This window comes from Nerophis ophidion, linkage group LG05, assembly GCF_033978795.1.
Source record: "Nerophis ophidion isolate RoL-2023_Sa linkage group LG05, RoL_Noph_v1.0, whole genome shotgun sequence".
Classification (NCBI taxonomy): domain Eukaryota; kingdom Metazoa; phylum Chordata; class Actinopteri; order Syngnathiformes; family Syngnathidae; genus Nerophis; species Nerophis ophidion.
The window spans coordinates 14784263-14809039 of NC_084615.1; the positions used below are offsets into that span (position 1 = coordinate 14784263).

Here is a 24777-nt window from a genome sequence, read left to right on the forward strand (position 1 = left end):
TTGTTGTAAACATATTTATTATCTCTGTTGAACTAGCTTGGAGATGGAAGTACAAACCCCGTTTCCATATGAGTTGGGAAATTGTGTTAGATGTAAATATAAACGGAATACAATGATTTGCAAATCCTTTTCAACCCATATTCAGTTGAATATGCTACAAAAACAACATATTTGATGTTCAAAGTGATAAACTTTTTTTTTGTAAAATAATCATTAACTTTAGAATTTGATACCAGCAACATGTGACAAAGAATTTGGTAAAGGTGGCAATAAATATTGATCAAGTTGAGGTATGCGCATCAAACACTTATTTGGAACATCCCACAGGTGTCCAGGCTAATTGGGAACAGGTGGGTGCCATTATTGGGTATAAAAGCAGCTTCAATGAAATGCTAAGTAAATCACAAACAAGGATGGGGCAAGGGTCACCAATTTGTAAGCAAATTGTCTAACAGTTTCAGAACAACATTTCTCAACGAGCTATTGCAAGGAAATTTGGGATTTTACCATCTACGGTCTGTAAAATCATCAAAAAGTTCAGAGAATCTGGAGAAATCACTGCACATAAGTGATGATATTATGGACTTTTCATAATGCAGGCGGCACTGCATCAAAAACCAACATCAATGTGTAAAGGATATCACCACATGGGCTCAGGAACATTTCATAAAACCACTGTCAGCAACTACAGTGGGTCGCTACATCTGTAAGTGCAAGTTAAAACTCTACTATGCAAAGCGAAAGCCATTTATCAACAACACCCAGGTACGCCGCCAGCTTCGCTGGGCCTGAGCTCATCTAAGTTGGACTGTTGCAAAGTGGAAAAGTGTTCTGTGGTCTGACGAGTCGACGTTTCAAATTATCTTTGGAAACAAAGGATGTGGTGTCCTCCGGAACAAAGAGGAAAAAAAAACATCCGGATTGTTATAGGCGCAAAGTTGAAAAGCCAGCATCTGTGATGGTATGGGGGTGTATTAGTGCCCAAGGCATGGGTAACTTACACATCTGTGAAGGCACCATTAATGCTGAAAGGTCCATACAGGATTTGGAACAACATACGTTGTCATCCAAGCAACATTATCATGGACGCCCCTGCTTATTTCAGCAAGACAAGTGTTACAACAGCGTGGCTTCGTAAAAAAAGAGTGCGGGTACTTTCCTGGCTCGCCTGCAGTCCAGACCTGTCTCCCATCAAAAATTTGTGGCGCATTATGAAGCGTAAAATACGACAGCAGAGACCTCGGACTGTTGAACGACTGAAGCTCTACATAAAACAAGAATGGAAAAGAATTCCACTTTCAAAGTTTCAACAATTAGTTTCCTCATTTCCCAAACATGTATTGAGTGTTGTTAAAAGAAAAGGTGATGTAACACAGTGGTGAACATGCCCTTTCCCAACTACTTTGGCACGTGTTGCAGCCATGAAATTCTAGGTAAATAGTGTTTGCAAAAGAAAAATAAAGTTTATGAGTTTGAACATCAAATATCTTATCTTTGTAGTGCATTCAACTGAATATGAGTTGAAAAGGATTTGGAAATTATTGTATTCTGTTTATATTTACATCTAACACAATTTCCCAACTCATATGGAAACGGGGTTTGTAGAAGTGTGTTCTTTATTGGGAGTCAGTCCGACTCCCAAGCAGCAGGGGGCGACACACGTGAGCGCTGACGTCATTTACCCGCCAGAAAAGAAAAAACGACCGGAAGAGGATGAAGAGCAGCAACAGTATTTGGCGGTAAAATGAAATGGCGACCAAGGATGACAGAATGTTCTGCTGCAGCGGCGTCTAGTGTGACCCACTGATATTCTGTTGAAATACTTCACTTTCCCACGCGTTTTTGTACACCCGGCTGTGCGCTTCGAGCTGCTGTCAGCCTCGCCTGCAGCTGCACTTTGTCAAAGTAAACATGCCGCCGGTGACCGCAGAAGACCTCAAAACAGAACTTGAAATGTTCTGCATAACTTGTGAAGATGATTCCAACTTGGACAAAAGTAAGTCTTCTCTTCTCGTGTGGTGTGTAGCTTGTGATGTGTTGAGTGGGTTTCAACCACTAGAGATGTAATTTCACCTAATGGGGTTCAAAAAGCACAAACCTCGTTTCCATATGAGTTGGGAAATTGTGTTAGATGTAAATATAAACGGAATACAATGATTTGCAAATCATTTTCAAGATATTTGATGTTGAAACTCATAAACCTTTTTTTTTTTTGCAAATAACTTAGAATTTCATGGCTGCAACACGTGCCAAAGTAGTTGGGAAAGGGCATGTTCACTGTGTTACATCACATTTTCTTTTAACAACACTCAATAAACTATTGGGAACTGAGGAAACTAATTATTGAAGCTTTGAAAGTGGAATTCTTTCCCATTCTTGTTTTCTGTAGAGCTTCAGTCATTCAACAATCCGGGGTCTCCGCTGTGGTATTTTACGCTTCATAATGCGCCACACATTTTCGATGGGAGACCAGTCTGGACTGCAGGCGGGCCAGGAAAGTACCCGCACTCTTTTTTTACGAAGCCATGCTGTTGTAACACGTGGCTTGGCATTGTCTTGCTGAAATAAGCAGGGGCGTCCATGATAACGTTGCTTGGATGACAACATATGTTGCTTCAAAACCTGTATGGACCATTCAGCATTAATGGTGCCTTCACAGATGTGTAAGTTACCCATGCCTTGGGCACTAATACACCCTCATACCATCACAGATGCTGGCTTTCAAACCTTGCTTCTGTAACAATCCAGATGGTTATTTCCCTCTTTGTTCTGGAGGACACAACATTCAAAGTTTCCAAATATTATTTGAAATGTGGACTTTGCATCAGTCCATCTTAGATAAGCTCGGGCCCAGTGGAGCCGGCGGTGTTTCATGATATTGTTAATAAATGGGTTTTGCTTTGCATAGTAGAGTTTAACTTGCACTTACAGATGTAGCAACCAACTGTAGTTACTGACTCTGGTTTTATGAAGTGTTCCTGAGCCCATGTGGTGATATCTGTTACACACTGATGTCAGTTTTTGATGCAGTACCGCCTGAGGGATCAAAGGTCCATAATATCATCGCTTACGTGCAGTGATTTCTCCAGATTCTCTGAACCTTTTGATGATTTTACGGACAGTAGATGGTAAAATCCCTAAATTCCTTGCAATAGCTCATTGAGAAATGTTGTTCTAAAACTGTTCGACAATTTGCTTACAAAGTGGTGACCCTCACCCCATCCTTGTTTGTGAATTACTTAGCATTTCATGGAAGCTGCTTTTATACCCAATAATGGCACCCACCTGTTCATAATTAGCCTGCACACCTGTGGGATGTTCCAAATAAGTGTTTGATGAGCATTCCTCAACTTTATCCGAATTTATTGCCACCTTTCCCAACTTCTTTGTCACATGTTGCTGGCATCAAATTCTAAAGTTAATGATTATTTGCAAAAAAAAATGTTTATCAGTTTGAACATCAAATATCTTGTCTTTGTAGCATATTCAACTGAATATGGGTTGAAAATGATTTGCAATCGATTGTAGCTGAGATAGGCGCCAGCGCCCCCCGCGACCCCAAAAAGGGAATAAGCGGTAGAAAATGGATGGATGGATGTATTCATTGTGCTGAAAATTTTAATTTTCCTGAAGGAACTCTCCTGACGGAATAAATAAAGTACTATCTATCTATCCATCTATTCCGTTTATATTGACATCCAACACAATTTCCCAACTCATATGGAAACGGGTTTTGTACTTTGAGAGTAGAGCTATAGTCCTGCATGCTTGGTTATGGTTTAAAGTCATATCCAACAATTGCGACCACGACTTTTTATCGTCAATATCGGCTGCTGAGTTTAATTTTTTTAATGATGTCTGCTGGTGGTGTGCCTCAGGATTTTGTCAATGAAAAAAATGTGCCTTGGTTTAAAAAAGTTAGAAAAACACTGGCTTAACGTGTGTCCTCAGTGGTGGTGCAGTGTGTGTGTGTGCAACAGTAAGTACTGTGTGGTGTTTACTGTATTTTCCGCACTATAAGGCGCGCCGGATTATAAGGCGCACCTTCAATGAATGGCATATTTTAAAAAGTTGTTCATATGTAAGGCACACCGCATTATAAGGCGCACAGAATAGATGCTACAATAGAGGCTGGGGTTACGTTATGCATCCTTTAGATCAGGGGTAGGGAACCTATGGCTCGGGAGCCAGATGTGGCTCTTTTGATGACTGCATCCGGCTCTCAGGTAATTTTGAGCTGACTGTGCTTAACACGATAAATAATGAATATTTCCACATGTAATCAGTGTTAAAAATGATGTTCAAAATATAAAACATCATCGTGCATTTATAATCAATCCATCCGTTTTCTACCGCACCTGTTCAAGAAGTTGCGTTGATGGTAAGAAGTTATTTTTTTATTATTGGTTAGTGCGGGGCTTGCCCTCCTGGGGGTTCTTCAGACCACCAAGAACCGACATGAGACCCTGTTTCAGGGTTACAGTATTGTTTCATTTTTCAATAAGTCTCTCAGTTGCTTTCAAGCAATTGTCTTTTTCTCTTTCGTTCTGGCTCGCGCTCTGGCTCCAGCACCAACCCCGTCTCTCCTCCTGGCTGCTGCTTATAACATAGCGACTGGTGATTAGGTAACAAGGCCCAGGTGGGCCGTCTACGCACCTGTCGCTGATTTCGAGGCCGGTCCTGGCAACACCCTGCTTCGCTGCAGGCCCGCAGGCCACGCCCCCTCCACAGTTAGCTTCAGAATAACAATGTTATGACAAAGAATAAGAGACCTACTATACTCTAAAAATGTTAGTCTTACTTATAAATGCACACGTTTAGTTGTGTTCAGGGTTAAAAATATATTTAACGGCTCTTACGGATATACATTTTAAAATATTTGGCTTCTTGGCTCTCTCAGCCAAAAAGGTTCCCGACCCCTGCTTTAGATGGAGCTGCGCTAAAGGGAATGTCAACAAAACAGTCAGGTCAGTCAAACTTCATTAATAGATTACAAACCAGCGTTCTGACAACTCCGCTATTTTATTATTTTCCCCGAGTCAATAAACACCTAAAAAAACAGTCTGATACTGTTACAGTAAATCAAACGTTAGTGCAATCACAATATAGTAACACTTGAAATAGTGCAAAGCAATAATATATCAATGACTCAACGTTGCTCAAACGATAATGTCACACAACACGACACACAAAATACACATGTAAAGCTCACTTAAGTTATTCCTCATCCACAAATCCCTCAAATTCTTCTTCTTTAGTGTTCAAATCAAACAGTTGGGCGAATACGGCATCCGTCTTGTCGAAGTCGTCATTAAACGAGTCAGTGTCACTGCTCTTAATGTTAAATTCTCTCACTGCTGCTCTATTCCTGTGTTCTACTAAATAATCGCCTTGAGTTTAAACTCTGCACGGCTCCTGCAGTCATATATCCCAGCATGCACCGCGTGCTTCTTCTTCTACGAGGCAAAATAAGGTAGGCGCCTGCTTACCGTAGTTGCGAGACCTCTTGGGGCATGTTTAATTCGGACACTGAAGAAGAAGACTTCGAGGGATTCGTGGATGAGGAATAACTTTATAAAGTGAGCTTTACATGTTTATTTTGTGTGTTGTGTTGTGTGACATTAACGTTTGAGCAACGTTGAGTTATTGATATATATATATTATTGCTTTGCACTATTTCGAGACGTCGTTAATGGAGTCAGTGTCCCTGCTGTTGTCTAGCAGTTCAGTGACAATTCTTGCTTTCCTGAAATCATGTCTCTCAATAGGAACTATTTTACAGTACATAAACACACAAATGGAAATGAAACGGCACGGCCTGGCGCAGTCACATTCTCCTACGGGGGGAAATGAAATAGGCGGCTGCTTACTGTAGTTGTGAGACCTGTTGTGGCTCGATATTGGTCCATGTATAAGGCGCACCGGATTATAAGGCGCGCTGTCAGCTTTTGAGAAAATTTTAGGTTTTTAGGTGTGCCTTATAGTGCGGAAAATACGGTACCTTGCAATGTGTTGTTTCCGGTGTCTCTTCAGTGGTGGAGCAGTGTGTGTGCAACAGGATGCCAGCAGACCAGTGGGTGTTGGAGTGGGTTGCCTACAGCACCACCAAGAATGGACTGGTGCTCTCTGTGGACTCCCTGGATCAATTTGAGCATGATGTAATGACAACCCTGCGCTGCATGTATAGCATCCAGCATGGTCAATGGTCAGTCATGTTCTTGTCTGGGCAGGTGTTAAACAAGAGGACTGCATCCAAGCAGAGCTTGAAGAGGGAAGAGCCAAACAGACCCCGAGACATCCACACAATACATGACATGTAAGAACCATCAAACACTACTTTTTTTAATGTTGCATCACTTACTGTGTCATCCTGTCAGAATAAAAGCAGAAGAAGAGGAGGATGATCTACTGGACTGCTACTCTACTCCTGCAAAGGTGTGTTGTCATCACAATGATCCTGGGACTATTAGCTGTCCTTCTAATCCAGGGGTGTTAAACTCAAATACAGAGTGGGCCAAAATTTAAAATTGAACAAAGCCACGGGCCGAGGTTGAACAAATTATTAATAGGGACCCAAACAAGTTTTGCGTTGAATATTGAACAAGCAAGGCTTATATAACTTTATAGTGACATGCAACATCGAGTCTCTAATAATAATAACAATTTAAAAATATCAATGGCATATCAAACAAAATTTAACTAAAAATGTTGTGCCTCTTTTCTTTTTGCAGCCTTCGGAGGTACATATCAAAAATAAACTTTTTCCACAGGCTCATAATAAATTTGAAAATAAAATAACAGTTTAAACAGCCTTGAAGTAGCAAGAGAAAGTGGATGAATAAAACGTTAATTATTGCTCAGTTTTCTACACTGATTTGCTTTAACACTGAATACGGAACAAGCAACGCTTACATAACTTAATCATGCAAAAGCAACCATCAAAAAACAAACGAAAAAACATCAATGGTACATGAAATAAAATAAAAAAAAATAAAAAATAATTCCTCTATTCCATTTGCAGCCATCTGAGGTATTAGCCTATAAAAAAACGTTTTTACAGGCTAATAAATTTGAAAATAAAATAACAATGGGGTTGGGGGGGGCAGGGTGTGTATATTGTAGCGTCCCGGAAGAGTTAATGCTGTAAGGGGTTCTGGGTATTTGTTCTGTGTTCGGTGCAAATATGTCTGTCATTCTTGTTTGGTGTGGGTTCACAGTGTGGCCCATATTGGTAACAGTGTTAAGTTGTTTATACGGCCACCCTCAGTGTGACCTGTATGGCTGTTGACCAAGTATGCTTTGCATTCAATTACGTGTGTGTAAAAGCTGCACATATTACGTGGCTCTGCCGGCACGCAGTTTTTTATGGAGAAAAAGCGGACGTGACAACAGGTTGTAGAGGACGCTAAAGGCAGTGCCTTTAAGGCACACCCCCAATATGGTTGTCCAAGTGGAAATCGGGAGAATGGTTGCCCCGGGAGATTTTCGGGAGGGGCACTGAACTTCAGGAGTCTCCCGGGAAGTACTAGCGGTAAATGCGCTGTATAATCCCGGCGGGCCAGCTCTAATGTTAATTTGATATTGCCTCAAGGGCCAAATTAAATTACACGGCGGGCCAAATTTGGCCGGCGGGCCAGAGTTTGACACCCATGTTCTGATCACTACTGTTTTGCTTCCCTTCCTGTGTGTGTGTGTGTGCGTGTGCGTGTGCGTGCGCTTGTGCAGGGCTCCCAAAAACGTGCACTAACCACTCCAGAAAACCCTCACTCAAAGAGGACTTCAGCTTTGTTGAGCAGTCCAAGCGTCCTCTTGTCTCCTTCTTGCTTCTCTCCAAGGTACCACAAACACTTTTTAATTATCAAAGCGCATTTTGCACAAAGGTCCAGTTTGCAACAATCTTACACAAGCAGCATCAATTGAATGCACTTTGAATTCCCGAGAGTGCTTGAAAATTGTTAACACATAGGATATTCTACAAACCCTGTTTCCATATGAGTTGTGCAATTGTTAGATGTAAATATAAACGGAATACAATATGCAAATCCTTTTCAACCCATATTCAATTGAATGCACTACAAAGAGAATATATTTGATGTTCAAACTCATAAACTTTATTTTTTTCTTTTGCAAATAATAATTAACTTAGAATTTCATGGCTGCAACACGTGCCAAAGTAGTTGGGAAAGGGCATGTTCACCACAGTGTTACATCACCTTTTCTCTTAACAACACTCAATAAACGTTTGGTAATTGAGGAAACTAATTGTTGAAGCTTTGAAAGTGGAATTCTTTCCCATTCTTGTTTTATGTAGAGTTTCAGTCGTTCAACAGTCCGGGGTCTCCGCTGTCGTATTTTACAATTCATAATGCACCACACATTTTCCATGGGAGACAGGTCTGGACTGCAGGGGGGCCAGGAAAGTACCCGCATTCTTTTTTTTTTCTTTTCTTTTTTTTAACAAAGCCACGCTGTTGTAACACGTGCTAAATGTGGCTTAGCATAGTCTTGCTGAAATAAGCAGGGGTGTCCATGAAAAAGACGGTGCTTAGATAACAGCATATGTTGTTCCAAGCCACAGATGCTGGCTTTTAAACTTTGTGTCGATGACAGTCTGAATGGTTCGCTTCCCCTTTGGTCCGAATAACACAATGTCGAATATTTCTAAAAAGTTTGAAATGTGGACTCGTCAGACCACAAAACACTTTCCCACTTTGCATCAGTCCATCTTAGACGATCTCGGGCGTTTCTGTATGTTGTTGATAAATGGCTTTTGCTTTGCATAGTAGAGCTTTAACTTGCACTTACAGATGTAGCGACCAACTGTATTTAGTGACAATTTTTTTTCTGAAGTGTTCCTGAGCCCATGTGGTGATATCCTTTTAGAGATTGATGTCGGTTTTTAATACAGTGCCGTCTGAGGGATCGAAGGGCACGATCATTCAATGTTGGTTTCCGGCCATGCCGCTTACCTGGAGTGATTTCTCCAGATTCTCTGAACCTTTTGATGATATTATGGACCCTAGATGTTGAAATCCCGAATTTCCCGCAATTGCACTTTGAGAAACGTTCTTAAACTGTTTGATTATTTGCTCACGCAGTTGTGGACAAAGGGGTGTACCTCGCCCCATCCTTTCTTGTGAAAGACTGAGCATTTTTTGGGAAGCTGTTTTTATACCCAATCATGGCAACCGCCTGTTCCCAATTAGCCTGCACACCTGTGGGATGTTCCATATAATTGTTTGATGAGCATTCCTCAACTTTATCAGTATTTATTGCCACCTTTCCCAACTTCTTTGTCACGTGTTGCTGGCATCAAATTCTAAAGTTAATGATTATTTGTAATAAAAAAAAAAGTTTATCGTTTTGAACATCAAATATGTTGTCTTTGTAGCATATTCAACTGAATATGGGTTGAAAATGATTTGCATATCATTGTATTGCGTTTGTATTTACATTTAACACAATTTCCCAACTCACATGTAAACGGGGTTAGTAGTCTTTTATGGTAGTGTTCCCCAACCTTTTTTCCACAAGGGACCGGTATAATGTATGCATTATTTTCACGGACCGGTTTTCTATATGTAAATTAGCCTTTCCCCCAATCTGAGAGATTGAAATGTTATATATTAGATGGTGTGCATTGTCCCATTGCAACTCCAATAGAGTTGTAATATACATCTATTAACAGGCTTATTGCTATGTTTAGTGGGACAGGCCAAAGTTAAGCCCGAGAAAATGTGGTAGTTTATAGATTACCGTATTTTTCGGACTATAAATCGCATTTTTTTTCATAGTTTGGCCAGGGGTGTGACTTATACTAGAGATGCGCGGTTTGCGGTCTCATCCGCGGAGTCTACGGATAAACCGCGGGTTGGCCGGGTGACATGACGAAACAATATATTTTAATTAGATTCGGGTGGGTGGCGATTGAATCATCCAGAAATATTTGATATACATGGTTCTGGGATCGGTATCCTTTGCCATTCAAAGAGCCATTTAAGACCTGTGTCATAAAGCGAAAAAGACAATAGGAACGCTTATATTCTCTAGAATGACTACCGACAGTCACCCAGATAATAAGTATTAGGACGTGGTATGAAGTCATTGACTTTGTCGCCGTCTACAACATGTACGATCTGCTTGTCAGTCCAGCATCATGTTGTGTGTGGCTTCCGCAGCAACACGCACACAACTGCAAGGCATGCTGGGTGACACAGAGTACACTAATGGTTGTGATATAAACAATTTTAACACTCTTAGTAATATGCGCCACGCTGTGAAGCCACACCAGACAAGATTGACAAACACATTTCGGGAGGACATCCTCCCAGTAACACAACATCAACGCAACACAACAAATACCCAGAATCCTTTGTATCCATGACACAGCCTGACTATTTTATACACCCCGCTAGCAGCAAACCACCCACACCCCACCCCCACCCCGTGCGTCAGTAAGGTGGGCGGGGTTGGGGGCGCGGGTGTATAATATATTCAGGAAGTGTCACGGATACAAAGGATTCCGGGTATTTTTTGTGTTGCGTTTATGTTGTGTTACTGTGCGGATGTTCTCCCGAAATGTGTTTGTCAATCTTGTTTGGTGTGGCTTCACAGCGTGGCGCATATTAGTAAGTGTTAAATTTGTTTATATCACAACCATTAGTGTACTCTGTGTCACCCAGTATGCCTTTCAATCTTGTACGTGTATTTGCGGAAGCTGCATACAACATGTTGCCGGATTAACAATCTGTGTGTACATGTTGAAGGTGGCAAGGCCAATGGCTTAATATCACGCCCATATCCTTGTCATCAGGATGAACGCCAATTGGATTATCGCGAGAACGTTAGCGGCTCCATTTGTCTTCGTTACTCTGTGAAACAGGTTTAAATAGCTCTGTGAGTGGTAAAGGTGGCCGACCTCTGATGTATTTCAGGGGGCGGGTGGCGGGCGGATGCGTTTCTGATAAAATGTTGGTTCGGGTGGACGGCGGGTGGATGACGACTTTGGTGACGCGGTTGCGAATGATAGAGATGCGCGGAAAGGCAATTATAACTTATACTCAGGAGCGACTTATGTGTGAAATTACTAACACATTACCGTAAAATATCAAATAATATTATTTAGCTCATTCACGTAAGGGACGAGACGTATACGATTTCATAGGATTTAGCAATTATGAGTGACAGATTGCTGGGTAAACGTATAGCATGTTCTACATGTTATAGTTATTTGAATGAGTCTTACCATAATATGTTATGGTAAGGCACCTTCTCAGTTGGTTATTTATGCCTCATATAACGTACACTTATTCAGCCTGTTGTTCACTATTCTTTTTTATTTTAAATTTTAAATGTCTATTCTTGTTGTTGGGTTTTATCAAATACATTTCCCCCAAAAGTGTGACTTATATTCCAGTGCGACTTATATATATATATATTTTTTTCCTTCTTTATTTTGCATTTTCGGCAGGTGCGACTTATACTCCGGTGCGACCTATACTCCGATATATACGGTAATTAATGTTTCTGTGCGGCCCAGACCGGTGGTTGGGAACCACTGTTTTATGGCACTTTAGTGGATCTGAAATAAAAGTACAGCTCCCAGAATCCTTTGCACAGCACAGGACCGCCACGAGGCGTTATGGAGCGCTGTGAAAGAGACAGGAAGTAGGGTTGGACTATTAATCGAACTTTGATTTTGTTTTCAATTTTGGCTTCTCACGATTATGAAAATGAAAATAATCGGGGGGGAAAAGGGACTAATGGTGCATTGAATTTTGGAGCTTGTAATGGTGGAACAGAGCAAATGAGTGAGAAACAAGCAAATCTACTAGAAGTCTAAGATGTTGCTACTTCTTGTTTGACACGACACCAGTGTGTCTAATCACTAATGTCATCAAAAAAGTAAGTCCTATAGGATTACAGCGTTCACATAACCACGGACGCAGTCGCATAATTGGCCAATAGAAGGGAATCTGCGGTTCTATAAAAGTGAAATGTTGTCATTGTGAGAAGGAGGGGAAGCATCCCAGCTGGGTACAACAAGGATGCTTCCCTGCTGACTTCAAGTAAGGACGTCGTAGGGCGTTGGAAAGAGCACTTTGAGGAACTCCTGAAACCGACTACATCAGACACACCTTCCCTGACAGGAGCAGAACCTAAGGATGATGGGGGATTCACGTCGATGTCTCGGAGTGAAGCCACTGAGGTAGTTGGACAACCCCACAGGGGCAAAGCTTTGGCGGTTGATGGGTTGACAAGATCCGTCCAGAAATGCTGAAGGCTCTGGGTGTTGAGGGGCTGTCTTGGTTGATACGCCTTTTCAACATTGCCTGGAAGTCTGGGACAGTGCCGAGGGAGTGGCAGACTGGGGTGGTGGTTCCCCTATTCAGAAAGGGGGACCATGGGGCATGTGCTAATTACAGGGTATCACACTACTCAGCCTCCCTGGGAAAGTCTACGCCAAGGTACTGGAAAGGAGGGTCAGGCCAATAGTGGAACCTCAGATGCACCAGGAGAAATGTGGATTCCGTCCTGGTCGTAGAACAACTGACCAGCTTTTTACTCTAATGAGAATCCTGGAGAGGGCCTGGGAGTATGCCTATCCAGTCTACATGTGCCATGTGGATTTGGAGAAGGCTTATGGCTGGGTCCCCGGGGAGATCGTTGAGGAAGTGCGGGGTGAGGGAGACCCTGCTGAGGGCCATCCAATCTCTGTACAACCAAAGCGAGAGTTGTGTCCAGGTGCTTGGATTGTAGGTCAGATTTATTTCCAGTGGGGTTTGGTCTCTGCCAGGGCTGCGCTCTTTCACCTATCCTGTTTGTGATTTTCATGGCGCAGAGGGTGTACGTCTCGGGGGGCTAAAGGTTTCGTCACTGCTGTTTGCGGATGATGTGGTCAGTCCGTGACCTTCAGCTTTCACTGGATCGGTTAGCAGCCGAATATTCAGCGGCTGGAATGAGGCTCATCATCTCCAAATCTGAGGCCGTACTTCTCAGCAGGAAACTGATGATTTGTACAGTCCGGGTAGAGGGTGAGACTCTGTCCCAGGTGGAGGGGAGTGAAGGAAAGATGGAGAATGGGAGCAGCTGGGGCACTTTTGCAGTCTCTCTGCCGCACTGTTGTGACCAAACATGAGCTGAGCCAGAAGGCAAAGCTCTTGGTCTACCGACCTACGGTATCTACATTGGAGCATGTTCCGCACCTCTATTGTCGAGGCGGCTGATCGGAGCTGTGGCCGCAAGGTAGTTAGTGCCTGTCGAGGCGGCAATCCTAAAACCCCTTGGTGGACACCAGCGGTGAGGGATGCCGTCAAGCTGAAGAAGGAGTCCTATCGGGTCCTTTTGGCTCATAGGACTCCGGAGGCAGTGGACAGGTACCGACAGGCCAAGCGGTGTGCAGCTTCAGCGGTCGCTGAGGCAAAAACTCGGACATGGGAGGAGTTCGGGGAAGCCATGGAAAACGACTTCCGGACGGCTTCGAAGCGATTCTGGACCACCGTCCGCCGCCTCAGGAAGGGGAAGCAGTGCACTATCAACACCGTGTATGGTGCGGATGGTGTTCTGCTGACCTCAACTGCGGATGTTGTGGATAGGTGGAAGGAATACTTCGAAGGCCTCCTCAATCCCACCAACACGTCTTCCTATGAGGAAGCAGTGGCTGGGGAATCTGTGGTGGACTCTCCTATTTCTGGGGCTGAGGTCGCTGAGGTAGTTAAAAAGCTCCTCGGTGGCAAGGCCCCAGGGGGTGGACGAGATCCGCCCGGAGTTCCTTAAGGCTCTGGATGCTGTGGGGCTGTCTTGGATGACAAGACTCTGCAGCATCGCGTGGACATCGGGGACGGTACCTCTGGATTGGCAGACCGGGGTGGTGGTTCCTCTCTTTAAGAAGGGGGACCGGAGGGTGTGTTCCAACTATCGTGGGATCACACTCCTCAGCCTTCCCGGTAAGGTTTATTCAGGTGTACTGGAGAGGAGGCTACGCCGGATAGTCGAACCTTGGATTCAGGAGGAACAGTGTGGTTTTCGTCCTGGTCGTGGAACTGTGGACCAGGTCTATACTCTCCGCAGGGTTCTTGAGGGTGCATGGGAGTTTGCCCAACCAGTCTACATGTGCTTTGTGGACTTGGAGAAGGGATTCGACCGTGTCCCTCGGGAAGTCCTGTGGGGAGTGCTCAGAGAGTATGGGGTATCGGACTGTCTTATTGTGGCGGTCCGCTCCCTGTACGATCAGTGCCAGAGCTTGGTCCACATTGCCGGCAGTAAGTCGAACACATTTTCAGTGAAAGTTGGACTCCGCCAAGGCTGTCCTTTGTCACCGATTCTGTTCATAACTTTTATGGACAGAATTTCTAGGCGCAGTCAAGGCGTTGAGGGGTTCCGGTTTGGTGACCGCAGGATTAGGTCTCTGCTTTTTGCAGATGATGTGGTCCTGATGGCTTCATCTGACCGGGATCTTCAGCTCTTACTGGATCGGTTTGCAGCCAAGTGTGAAGCGACCGGAATGAGAATCAGCACCTCCAAGTCCAAGTCCATGGTTCTCGCCCGGAAAAGGTTGGAATGCCATCTCCGGGTTGGGGAGGAGACACTGCCCCAAGTGGAGGAGTTAAAGTACCTAGGAGTCTTGTTCACGAGTGAGGGAAGAGTGGATCGTGAGATCGACAGGCGGATCGGTGCGGCGTCTTCAGTAATGCGGACGTTGTACCGATCCATTGTGGTGAAGAAGGAGCTGAGCTGGAAGGCAAAGCTCTCAATTTACCGGTCGATCTACGTTCCCATCCTCACCTATGGTCATGAGCTTTGGGTCATGACCGAAAGGATAAGATCACGGGTACAAGCGGCCGAAATAAGTTTCCTCCGCCGCGTGGCGGGGCTCTCCCTTAGAGATAGGGTGAGAATCTCTGCCATCCGGGAGGAACTCAAAGTAAAGCCGAGAGGAGCCAGATGAGGTGGTTCGGGCACCTGGTCAAGATGTTACCCGAACGCCTCCCTATGGAGGTGTTTAGGGCACGTCCAACCGGTAGAAGGCCACGGGTAAGACCCAGGACACGTTGGGAAGACTATGTCTACCGGCTGGCCTGGGAACGCTTCGGGATCCCCCGGGAAGAGCTAGACGAAGTGGCTGGGGAAAGGGAAGTCTGGGTTTCCCTGCTTAGGTTGTTGCCCCCGCGACCCGACCTCGGATAAGCGGAAGAAGATGGATACAAGAGTTTCCTCAGAAGAGTGGCTGGCATCTCCGTTAGAGATAGGGTGAGAAGTTGAGTCACAGCTTCTTTGCTTGGAAAGGAGCCAGCTTAGGTGGTTGGGGCATCTAGTGCGGATGCCTCACCAGGGTCTCCATAGGGAGGTCCTCCTTTTACGTCCCATTTGGAGGAGACCCCGCGTCAGGCCAAGGACCACATGGCGGGGGATTTACATCTCCTCTCTGGCCTGGGAACGTTTCGGGATCCCCCAGGAGGAAGTTGCTAAGTTGCTCTGCAGAGGGAAGTCTTGGGGTCTCTGCTGGAGCTGTTGTCCCTGCGACCCCATTCCGGATAAGCGGTTGAAGATGGATAGATTGATGGATGGATGAAGCATTTGTTTGGGAAAATGTCTGGTAGCACTCGGCTGTCCTGTCCTGAACTAAACCATTTCCTGACGGCCAATTGAATCAGCGACTAAACTACGAAGATATTGACAACACATCTCATCTACTTGTGTTGTTGTGAACAACATCATCAATGTTACATCCATCTACAAACAAGGAAGCAACTTGAGAGGCGCTCTGTCTCTTTTTGATTCGCCTCTTTACTCCTCAAATTATGAACAGCAAAGCACACTTTACCCCTTCACAATAATAGCGCCACATCCAATCTGATGGCGTTAACAAAATTGTGTGTTCCACTCGGTATTGTGTAAAAGGAATGGTTTCTTTTCAAAATTCTAATAAGTGTAGGAGTTATGTTGCTAACCTTTTAGAGTAAACAATAAGCTACTTGATAAGCCTATGTGTAATTCTTGTAGCTATGGTGACAAGCCTAAGTCTAATTCTTGTTGCTATGGTGACAAGCATAAGTGTAATTCTTGTAGCTATGGTGACAAGGATAAGTGTAATTCTTGTAGCTATGGTGACAAGCATAAGTGTAATTATTGTTGCTATGGTGACAAGGATAAGTGTAATTCTTGTAGCTATGGTGACAAGCATAAGTGTAATTATTGTTGCTATGGTGACAAGCCTAAGTGTAATTCTTGTAGCTATAGTGACAAGCCTAAGTGTAATTCTTGTAGCTATAATGACAAGCCAAAGTTTAATTCTTGTTGCTATGGTGACAAGCCGAAGTGTAATTATTGTTGCTATTGTGACAAGCTTAAGTGTAATTATTGTAGCTATGGTGACAAGCCTAAGTGTAATTATTGTAGCTATGGTGACAAGCCTAAGTGTAATTATTGTAGCTATGGTGACAAGCCTAAATGTAATTCTTGTAGCTATGGTGACTAGCCTAAGTGTAATTATTGTAACTATGGTGACAAGCCCAAGTGTAATTCTTGTAGTTATGGTGACAAGCCCAAGTGTAATTCTTGTTGCTATGGTGACAAGCCTAAGTGTAATTATTGTAGCTATGGTGACAAGCCTAAGTGTAATTATTGTAGCTATGGTGACAAGCCTAAGTGTAATTATTGTAGCTATGGTGAGAAGCCTAAGTGTAATTATTGTAGCTATGGTGACAAGCCTAAATGTAATTCTTGTAGCTATGGTGACTAGCCTTAGTGTAATTATTGTAACTATGGTGACAAGCCCACGTGTAATTCTTGTAGTTATGGTGACAAGCCTAAGTGTAATTATTGTAGCTATGGTGACAAACATAAGTGTAATTATTGTAGCTATGGTGACAAGCCTAAGTGTAATTATTGTAGCTATGGTGACAAGCCTAAGTGTAATTATTGTAGCTATGGTGACAAGCCTAAGTGTAATTATTTTAGCTCTGGTGACAAGCCTAAGTGTAATTATTGTAGCTATGGTGACATGCATAAGTGTAATTATTGTTGCTATGGTGACAAGCATAAGTGTAATTATTGTAGCTATAGTGACAAGCCTAAGTGTAATTATTGTAGCGATGGTGACAAGCATAAGTGTAATTCTTGTTGCTATGGTGACAAGCCCAAGTGTAATTATTGTAGTTATGGTGACAAGCATAAGTGTAATTATTGTAGCTATGGTGACAAACCTAAGTGTAATTATTTTAGCTCTGGTGACAAGCCTAAGTGTAATTATTGTAGCTATGGTGACATGCATAAGTGTAATTATTGTTGCTATGGTGACAAGCATAAGTGTAATTATTGTAGCTATAGTGACAAGCCTAAGTGTAATTATTGTAGCGATGGTGACAAGCATAAGTGTAATTCTTGTTGCTATGGTGACAAGCCCAAGTGTAATTATTGTAGTTATGGTGACAAGCATAAGTGTAATTATTGTAGCTATGGTGACAAACCTAAGTGTAATTATTGTAGCTATGGTGACAAGCCCAAGTGTAATTATTGTAGCTATGGTGACAAGCATAAGTGTAATTATTGTAGCTATGGTGACAAGCATAAGTGTAATTATTGTAGCTATGGTGACAAGCATAAGTGTAATTTTTGTAGCTATGGTGACAAGCTTAAGTGTAATTATTGTAGCTATGGTGACAAGCCTTAGTGTAATTATTGTAGCTATGGTGACAAGCATAAGTGTAATTATTGTAGCTATGGTAACAAGCATAAGTGTAATTTTTGTAGCTATGGTGACAAGCCTAAGTGTAATTATTGTAGCTATGGTGACAAGCCCAAGTGTAATTCTTGTTGCTATGGTGACAAGCCCAAGTGTAATTATTGTAGCTATGGTGACAAGCCTTAGTGTAATTATTGTAGCTATGGTGACAAGCCTAAGTGTGACAAAGACTTTCTTGCCCCTGCAGCAGCACTCCCTCCCAGAAGTACAGCCAGCGTGGAGGCAAGGGAGAGGTGGTGGTGTCCTTCGGGGCGGTGCAGGGCACTCACTGGGCGGGCAGGAAGTCTGCTGGTGCTAGCATTCAGCCGAAAGTGCTGGAAGGACCCGAACACTCCCTGCACTGCAGCTACAAGTACATGTTCCAGAGACTGCGTGATGTACGCAACGGTGAGAGGAGAGGCTGACACACACACACCGCGTCCATATATTGATGTTCTTCTTCTGCAGTGTTGACGGAGAAGATTGAGGAGCTGGGAGAAGAACTGCGCTCTCACTTCAGCATTGAAGAGTTCTCTCCTGTGTCACTGCCAGCACAGGTGCAGCAGAACCTCACACAGCCAGTGGTTTCACTTTCAATCTAATAATAGTATTTAACAATAGCAAATGCAAAAATCATTTTGTGTATTTATCATCCCCATGACTTTACAAACATTTAAATTCAAAGAAATGTTTTCAAATTTGAGACTTTACTGACATATGTTGCCTTAGTTACGTCAGCGTATATGACCATATATGGTCTAGGTTTATCCGTGGAGGTTTGTGCGAGGCCGCCATTTCTTCTCAGTTGTACTCAGTAAGTCCCTTATTTTTCTCCATCCTCTTGTTGCGGGGCAGACTGGCTCGTACATGCACATGCATCCTCCCCTGTGAACATTTCTAATACAAAGTACATACCCCGTTTCCATATGAGTTTGGAAATTGTGTTAGATGTAAATATAAACGGAATACAATGATTTGCAAATCATTTTCAACCCATATTCATTTGAATGCACTACAAAGACAAAATATTTGATGTTCAAACTCATAAACTTTATTTTTTTTGCAAATAAAAATTTACTTAGAATTTTATGGCTGCAACACGTGCCAAAGTAGTTGGGAAAGGGCATGTTCACCACTGTGTTACATCACCTTTTCTTTTAACAACACTCAATAAATGTTTGGGAACTGAGGTAACTAATTGTTTCTTCCTCATTCTTGTTTTATGTAGAGCTTCAGTCGTTCAACAGTCCAGGGTCTCCGCTGTCGTATTGTACGCTTCATAATGCGCCACACATTTTTGACAGGAGACAGGTCTGGACTTCAGGCGGGCCAGGAAAGTACACGCACTCTTTTTTTTGCTAAGCCACGCTGTTGAAACACTTGTCTTTCTGAAATAAGCAGGGGTAGCCATGATAAGGTTGCTTGGATGACAACATATGTTGCTCCAAAACCTGTATGGACCTTTCAGCATCAATGGTGCCTTCACAGATGTGTAAGTTACCCATGCCTTGGGCACTAATACACCCCCATACCATCACAGATGCTGGCTTTTCAACTTTGCGCCTATAACAATCCGAATGGTTATTTTGCTCTTTGTTCTGGACGACACCACGTCCTCTGTTTCCAAATATAATTTGAAATGTGGACTCGTCAGACCACAGAACACCTTTCCACTTTGCATCAGTCCATCTTAGGTGAGCTCGGGCCCAGCCAAGCCGGCGGCGTTTCAGGATATTGTTGATAAATGGGTTTGGTTTTGCATAGTAGAGTTTTAACTTGCACTTACAGATGTAGCGACCAACTGTAGTTACTGACAGTGGTTTTATGAAGTGTTCCTGAGCCCATGTGGTGATATCCTTTTCACACTGATGTCGGTTTTTGATGCAGTACCACCTGAGGGATCAAAAGTTCGTAATATCATCGCTTACGTGCAGTGATTTCTCCAGATTCTCTGAACTTTTTGATGATTTTATGGACCGTAGATTGTAAATCCTATAAAATCCTTGTAATACCTTGTTGAGAAATGTTGTTCTAAAACTGTTCGACATTTGCTTACAAAGTGGTGACCCTCACCCCATCCTTGTTTGTGAATTACTTAGCATTTCATGGAAGCTGCTTTTATACCCAATCATGGCACCCAACTGATTAGCCTGCACACCTGTGGGATGTTCCATATAAGCGTTTGATGAGCATTCCTCAACTTTATCAGTATTTTTTGCCACCTTTCCCAACTTCTTTGTCACATGTTGCTGGCATCAAATTTTAAAGTTAATGATTATTTGCAAAAAAATAAATAAATGTTTATGAGTTTGAACATCAAATATGTTGTCTTTGTAGCATATTCAACTGAATATGGGTTGAAAATGATTTGCAAATCATTGTATTCCGTTTATATTTACATCTAACACAATTTCCCAACTCATATGGAAACAGGGTTTGTAGCATTTAAGTCTGTCAGGAGACTCCATACAGAAGTGCTAAAAGCCTCAACATGGCTGACAGGGTGGAGATGAAGTGGACGGGGGCTCGCCTGGAAGAGGTGTGTGCCACCTAAATAAAACCACTCAGTCTTCAGTCAGAAAGTGACTTGAAGATGACGTGTAAAACATCATCCATGCAACATTTTGAGCAAAGAAGCACCATTACATGTTATGTCGACCACAAGGAAGTCTTTTACATTTACAAAATAATCATAATAATATGACTCCTTTCACGCTAATTGGGAAGACCTTTGCACCAACAAATACTGTAACACCTGGACATTCTCATGCTCGCAAAGGCTGCTATTTGATATTTCTCTAGCCCAATAATATGCTGTGCCTGGTGAATCTATATGTTTGTGTTTTTGGCAGGACTCGGTGTGTGTTGTGGGCCAGGTGTGCTGTGACAGTAACGGGAGACTGAATGCTCAGTCCGCTGTGTTGGAAGCGGGACCAGAGCAAGGTGCTCAGCAAGTACGCCTGGACTTGTCAGAGCTCCAAGAGTACTCCCTGTTTCCTGGCCAAGTGAGTCGCCGTGGCGTCTATTAAAGGCCTACTGAAATGAGATTTTCTTATTTAAACGGGGATAGCAGGTCCATTCTATGTCATACTTGATCATTTCGCCAAATTGCCATATTGCCAAAGCTCTCAATTTACCGGTCGATCTACGTTCCCATCCTCACCTATGGTCATGAGCTTTGAGTTATGACCAAAAGGACAAGATCACGGGTACAAGCGGCCGAAATTAGTTTCCTCCGCCCAGATCTCTCCCTTAGAGATAGGGTGAGAAGCTCTGCCATCCGGGAGGAACTCAAAGTAAATCCGCTGCTCCTCCACATGAAGAGGAGTCAGATGAGGTGGTTTGGGCATCTGGTCAGGATGCCAGCCGAACGCCTCCCTAGGGAGGTGTTTCAGGCATGTCCGACCAGTAGGAGGCCACGAGGAAGACCCAGGACACGTTGGGAAGACTATGTCTCCCGGCTGGCCTGGGAAAGCCTCGGGATCCCCCGGGAAGAGCTAGACGAAGTGGCTTTGGGAGAGGGAATTTTATGCTCACCTGCTTAGGCTGCTGCCCCCGCGTCCCGACCTCAGATGAGCGGCAAAAGATGGATGGATGATTGAAAAAAAAAAATCACATTATAGTAATTAGTAATTCTAGTAAGAAGTCTGTAATTGTATCATAAAGACGTCTAGTATTAATCATAAAATGATTTTAATTCAAAAATACTCAAGGTTTTTTTTTACTTTATACATGAATGGATAAATGAAACACTTATAATATGCCTCCTTAAAGGCCTACTGAAATGAGATTTTATTTAAACGGGGATAGCAGGTCCATTCTATTTGTCATACTTGATCATTTCACCATATTTTTGCTGAAAGGATTTAGTAAGAGAACATCGACAATAAAGTTTGCAACTTTTGGTCGCTAATAAAAAAGCCTTGCCTGTACCGGAAGTAGCAGACGATGTGCGCGTGACGTCACGGGTTCTGGAGCTCCTCACATCTGAACATTGTTTACAATCATGGCCACCAGCAGCGAGAGCGATTCGGACCGAGAAAGTGACGATTTCCCCATTAATTTGAGTGAGGATGAAAGATTTGGGGATGAGGATAGTGAGAGTGAAGGACTAGAAAAAAAAAGAAAGACAGGGCAGTGGGAGCGATTCAAATGTTATTAGACATATTTACTAGGATCATTCTGGAAAACCTCTTATCTGCTTATTGTGTTACCAGTGTTGTAGTGAGATTATACTGTTGTACCTGAAAGTTGGAGGGGTGTGGTGACCGCCAGTGTCTCTGAGGGAAGCCACGGAGGAGGCAAGAGAGTCGCAGCTGCCTCTTTTTACACGAGGAACGAAGCAAGTTCCGCTCATGTCTACGGTAAGAGCCGACTTATTACCACAATTTTCTCACCGAAACCTACCGGTTGACATGTGGTCGGGAACCATGTTGGCTTAACCGCTCTGTTCCGTAGTAAAGCTTCACCTTCGGGAATGTAAACAAGGAAACACCAGCTGTGTTTGTGTTGCTAAACGCAGCTGCAATACACCGCTTCCCACCTACATCTTTCTTCTTTGACGTCTCCATTATTAATCGAACCAATTGCAAAAGATTCAGCAACGCAGATGTCCAGAATAATGTATAATTATGCGAGTAAAGCAGACTACTTATAGCTTGGATCGGGCTGGAAAAAAATGTCCGCCACAATCCGAAACGTCACGCGCATGCCATTTTCAACAGGATACTTTGTGCGAAATTTAAAATTGCAATTTAGTGAACTAAAAAGGCCGTATTGGCATGTGTTGCAATGTTAATATTTCATCATTGATATATAAACTATCAGACTGGGTTTCAGTAGGCCTTTAAGGGTGTTTTGATAGAAATGCTCCAGCGGTGGTTTCTCCTTTGCCTGTGCGCTGAGTGTGTGCGCAGCAGGTTATATGGACCACCCAGAGGAACTGAGTATGCCAAGGAAGCTGGTCTGGAAACTCTGCCAGCATCCGACCGAGAGCTCTCACAACCTTGCTTGTGGAAGAGATGGAGACTAATGCTATGAAATACTATGAAATATGCCAGCACTGACCTCTATCCTCCAGGTGGTGGCAATGGAGGGAATGAACACAACAGGAGACAAACTGGTCGTTTCTAAAATCTATGAGGTCAGCCAGGGTTAACACCCAGTTTAGAACAAACCTCATTGTTCCACATCAGACCTGATCATGGCGGGTTTTCATTTCTCCAGGGAATCCCACCTCCCTTCTTCACGTCAGACGTCAAAGAAGAGACGGACGAAGGTAAAGAATGACTTCTGCACTGCACTTTGAACTAGACATTGTCTGATTAACTTGTCGATATCACCTACTCAGTGGCCTTGTGGTTAGAGCAGGGGTCGGGAACCTTTTTGGCTGGGAGAGCCATGAAAGCCAAATACTTTAAAGGGGAACATTATCACCAGACCTATGTAAGCGTCAATATATACCTTGATGGTGCAGAAAAAAGACCATCTATTTTTTTAACCAATTTCCGAACTCTAAATGGGTGAATTTTGGCGAATTAAACGCCTTTCTGTTTATTGCGCTGGAGGTGATGACGTCAGAATGTGACGTCGCCGAGGTAACACACCCACCATTTTTATTTTCAACACATTACAAACACCGGGTCTCAGCTCTGTTATTTTCCGTTTTTTTGACTATTTTTTGGAACCTTGGAGACATCATGCCTCAACGGTGTGTTGTCGGAGGGTGTAACAACACTAACAGGGAGGGATTCAAGTTGCACCACTGGCCCGAAGATGCGAAAGTGTCTGCTGCCAGACCCCCATTCAATGTGCCAGAGTGTCTCCACATTTGACCGGCGATGCTAAGGCAGACATGGCACAGAGATGTATGGATAACCTGCAAATGCATTTAAACCATAGTCAACGAAATCACAAAGGTGAGTTTTGTTGTTGACTGCCAGCTAATCGATGCTAACATGCTACGCTAATCGATGCTAACATGCTATTTACCGGCGGTGCTAAAGCAGACATGGAACAGAGATGTATGGATAACCTGCAGATGCATTTGCAACTATATTACGTTTCCTTCCACCCACATTTAATGCGAAAAAAACACTTACCAATCGACAGATTTAAGTTGCTCCAGTGTCAAAAGATGCGAAAGTCCTGATCGTTTAGTCCGCACATTTTACCGGCGATGCTAACGCAGCTTTTCGGCCATGCTATGGCTATGAATAGCGTCAATAGCTATTCGCTCAATAGCTTCAGTTTCTTCTTCAATATTTTCATACTCCAACCATCTGTTTCAATACATGCGTAATCTGTTGAATCGCTTAAGTCGCTGAAATCAGAGTTTGAATCCGAGCTAATGTCACTATATCTTGCTGTGGTATTCCCATTGTTTGTTTACATTGGCAGCACTGTGTGACGTCACAGGGAAATGGCCAGTGTCTTCGCAGAGAGCCGAAAATAAGGCACTTTAAAGCTTTATTTAGGGATATTCCGAGACCGGTAAAATTAGAAAAAAAACTCAAAAAATACAACAAGCCACTGGGAACTGATTTTTATTGTTTTTAACCCTTTTGAAATTGTGATAATGTTCCCCTTTAAAATTTATTTTTAAAGTATAATAAGTCTCTAATTCTTTTGAATAATTTTGTTTTTTCTTGAACAGGTGCGGTAGGAAACGGATGGATGGATTAAAATGCATGAGAATGTTTTATATTTTGAACGTTATTTTTAACACTGTGATTACCAGAGGAATTATTAATTACTTATCGTGTTAAGCAATGTCAGCTAAGATTTATCTGAGAGCCAGATGCAGTCATCAAAAGAGCCACATCTAGCTTTAGAGCCATAGGTTCCTTACCCCTGGGTTAGAGTGTCCGCCCTGAGATCGGTAGGTCGTGAGTTCAAATCCCGGCCGAGTCATACCAAAGACTATAAAAAAATGGGACCCATTACCTCCCTGCTTGGCACTCAGCATTAAGGGTTGGAATTGGGGGTTAAATCACCACAAATGATTCCCGGGCGTGGCACTGCTGCTGCCCACTGCTCCCCTCACCTCCCAAAGG

General features: G+C 43.2%; 1 protein-coding gene across 5 annotated transcripts in view; it reads left to right on the plus strand.

The window, feature by feature from the left end:
- Positions 1-1679: 1679 nt before the first annotated feature.
- Positions 1680-24777, plus strand: part of pola2 (polymerase (DNA directed), alpha 2) — a 35092-nt gene continuing 11994 nt past the window's right edge. Inside the window, exons 1-10 of one of the 5 annotated variants that reach the window (XM_061900131.1) lie at positions 1680-1996; positions 6034-6158; positions 6231-6316; positions 6378-6435; positions 7726-7835; positions 17934-18130; positions 18191-18279; positions 20575-20727; positions 22803-22865; positions 22949-23000. In XM_061900131.1, coding sequence (XP_061756115.1) covers positions 1912-1996; positions 6034-6158; positions 6231-6316; positions 6378-6435; positions 7726-7835; positions 17934-18130; positions 18191-18279; positions 20575-20727; positions 22803-22865; positions 22949-23000 — 1018 coding nt within the window. In that variant the 5' untranslated portion in view covers positions 1680-1911. Of the gene's footprint in view, positions 1997-6033; positions 6159-6230; positions 6317-6377; positions 6436-7725; positions 7836-17930; positions 18131-18190; positions 18280-20574; positions 20728-22802; positions 22866-22948; positions 23001-24777 lie in introns of all 5 variants that reach the window. The other 4 variants (XM_061900132.1, XM_061900130.1, XM_061900134.1 and 1 more) reach the window with 4 other exon arrangements.